The sequence below is a fragment of the Sinocyclocheilus anshuiensis genome, unplaced genomic scaffold (assembly GCF_001515605.1).
Source record: "Sinocyclocheilus anshuiensis isolate Anshui unplaced genomic scaffold, SAMN03320099.WGS_v1.1 scaffold1317, whole genome shotgun sequence".
Lineage (NCBI taxonomy): Eukaryota > Metazoa > Chordata > Actinopteri > Cypriniformes > Cyprinidae > Sinocyclocheilus > Sinocyclocheilus anshuiensis.
Genome location: NW_015551117.1, coordinates 222,862 through 225,838, shown reverse-complemented (window position 1 = coordinate 225,838; position 2,977 = coordinate 222,862). Strand labels below are relative to the sequence as shown.

The 2,977-nt window shown below is 41.0% G+C and overlaps 1 protein-coding gene across 2 annotated transcripts in view; it reads right to left on the bottom strand.

Annotated features, from left to right (window-relative positions):
* LOC107663022 (casein kinase II subunit alpha'-like) overlaps positions 1–2,971 on the bottom strand; it is a 12,402-nt gene extending 9,431 nt beyond the window's left edge. Inside the window, exons 1-4 of one of the 2 annotated variants that reach the window (XM_016453156.1) lie at positions 2,860–2,971; positions 2,273–2,467; positions 2,011–2,122; positions 1,296–1,397 (exon numbers count right to left, since the gene is read on the bottom strand). In XM_016453156.1, the coding sequence (XP_016308642.1) occupies positions 1,296–1,397; positions 2,011–2,122; positions 2,273–2,373 (315 nt within the window). In that variant the 5' untranslated portion in view covers positions 2,374–2,467; positions 2,860–2,971. Of the gene's footprint in view, positions 1–1,295; positions 1,398–2,010; positions 2,123–2,272 lie in introns of both variants that reach the window. The other variant, XM_016453155.1, reaches the window with a different exon arrangement.
* Between the last annotated feature and the right edge of the window lie 6 nt (positions 2,972–2,977).

The following is a 2,977-nucleotide window of genomic DNA, read 5'->3' as shown; positions in this document are numbered from 1 at the left end:
TTGGTCTTCCAAAAGAGGACGATATCTGCTTCGTCATGCCTGGAGCTGATCCGTGCTGGTTGCTGAGGAAATACTTTGCGCTGTCGATCGCCGGATCGGCTTTCACCGTGGACGAAGCGGAGTCCAGCCCGGAGTCGTCACATCTGGTTGCCGCAAGACCGCCGGCTGCTCCTTCTTCGAATCCGCCGGCCGTTCCTCACTCTAGCCGCCGGCCTTCGCCATTTAAAGTTTGCCAAAGAACATCTAAATGATTCAGAGAAGGCTTGGGAGAAAGTGCTGTGGTCAGATGAGACCAAAATTGCATTAACTCAACTCGCCGTGTTTGGAGGAAGAGAAATGCTGACAATGACCCAAGAACACCATCCCTACAGTCAAGCACGGAGGTGGAAACATTAGAGACAAGATTGTAGATCTGCACAAGGCTTGAATGGGCTACAAGACCATCAGCAAGAAGCTTGGTGAGAAGGAGACAACTGCTGGTGCGATTATTCGAAAATGGAACAAATACAAAACAACCATCAATCGGCCTCGGTCTGGAGCTCCGTGCAAGATCTTGCCTCATGGGGTAACGATGATCATGAGAAGGGTGAGGGATCAGCCCCGGAACTACCTGGAGGAGCTTGTTAATGATCTTAAGGCAGTTGGGACCACAGTCACCAAGACAGCCAAGAAACCTTAAGGATTTAGAGAGACTCTGTAAAGAGGAGTGGAACAAAATCCCTCCTGAGATGTGTGTAAACCTGGTGACCAACTACAAAAAACATCTTACCTCTGTGCTTGCCAACAAGGGTTTCTGCACCAAGTACCAAGTCATGTTTTGCTTGGGGATCAAATACTTATTTCACTCACTGAAATTAAAATCAATTTCTAACCTTTATATAATGTGTTTTTTCTGGATTTCTGGTTGGTATTCTGTCTCTATACGTTAAAATAAACCTACCATAAAAATTACAGACCCTTAATTTCTTTGTAAGTGGGCAAACTTACAAAATCAGCAGGGGATCAAATTAATATTTCCCCCACTGTAAATATGATACGATGTGTTAAATGTAACTGAAAGGTACTACACTGTTAGTGGTAGATAAACGCATTATAAAAATTACTAATTATTACAAATTAATTTAACAAAATATTTTGCTAATGTCACAAAATGCAATTCTATACAAATTTGCAGACAGTTTCTGTGTGGGCCTGCTGACAACATAATACATAATATTTTATTTAATATGTTATGACTAATTTTTACAAAAACAGAATTCTGTAGGAAACAGTTGTATTACTAGAGCTAAATTTACCACAGGATCCTTCACTGTGTCTACAAGGCGAATGATGTTGGTTCCTCCTCTTAAGTTCTCCAGAATTTTGATCTCACGCTTAATCTTCTTCTTTTTAACAGGCTGCAAAAGTAAAGCAAAAATTAAAAGGTTAGTTCAGCCAAGACATTGACACATGTGTCAAAAATGACACATAAAATCAAAAGCCGTTTGTTTTATCTTTCTGTCCAACCACTAGTCTATGTAATCTTTCTGTCCAACCACTAGTCTATGTAATGTAAAGGTAAGCCATGTGAACTGAGCGGTTTCATCAAAGTCTTAAAGGCTTAAATAGATTTAATGTAAGCCTTTATTCACATATAAACACTGACCAATGCACATTCATAAAGCACATTAAACAGGGTAAACTCAACCGTGCATCCTTGCCACGTAAAAACAAACATCACTGGCTCCTGCACTTCAAGCAAGCATGTTTACCATATTTAATACACTGTATTAAATATGTATGTATATGTACTGTACATATGTTGTACTGTATGTATATGCACATTCATGACAGACTTTTAGATGGACAAAAATGTCAAATTTTCTTTCAAAAGTCTAGATGGGGTTTAGAATGAAATGAAGATGAGTAAATGATGACAAAATCATTTTTGGGTGAACCTGATCTCTTAAAAAAAAAAAAAAAAAAACCTTCTACCTGATGCTCAGACAATGAGAGACCAGGCATTCTTACCTTCAGGATTTTAACAACTACTCTGTCGTTGCTGTTGATGTTGATGGCCTCAAACACTTCACTGTATTTGCCTCTTCCAAGCTTTCGTACAAGCTGGTAGTTATCCTGGTTGCTGAATAAGACACAGGAAGCAATAAATAAATACAATTGTGCATTTTTTGTCAACATACTACTACTGTGCTTTTTCTATTTCCATTGAAACACTGTACCATTGTTCAACCCCCCCCTGTTTTTTGCTAAGAATGCTAAATAACATCTGTACCTCCAGCTAGGCACATGTGCTTCATAGTCCCAGTAGTCCTTGCTCTTCACAGTGTTGGCATCAGCATACACCCGTGCTTTGCTGCTCACCGGACCGGGCATGGCGGGCTTAGCCAGTCGATCCGCCTTCCCTCCACCTACTACTACGAGACGCTCCAAGCGATAGCGACAAGTTGACCGTCTCTGCTGTGAAATACTACAGAAAGTATTGTGGTAGCGTAAAACACTGTAACAAGCCGCTTCAATGCGATCTCTCGCGATCAATTCTGATTGACAGCTGCTCAGCAGCGGCACGCATGACCTCGCGCTGACGCTCGCGCCACTCAAAGCCAAAGCATAAAGCTGCAGAAACCAGTTTATTTTCTTTCGGGCCGCCAGCTTATTAAAAAACTAAAAGTCAGGATTTCATGATGCCCATCGGACAGCTCAATAAGATGTGCCTGTTCGTAAACACAATTAAATATAAATAAACTAACAGCTTTAAATAGATCGTAATATATGCGATTGCCTGTCGTATTTTGCATGTAACGTTAAATAAACAGTGATGCAAGGGGAGGGGAATGAAAAATATTTAATTGAAGCACAGACCTGTCAAGCCCGCTGAATGTCGCTACGCGGTAAAGCGGAACCTAAACAGCGTCAAGCGGCCGAAATGTCGAGTTGATCGATTGTCTCTGGAAGCGAACAGCGTTTGATCATCACTGTT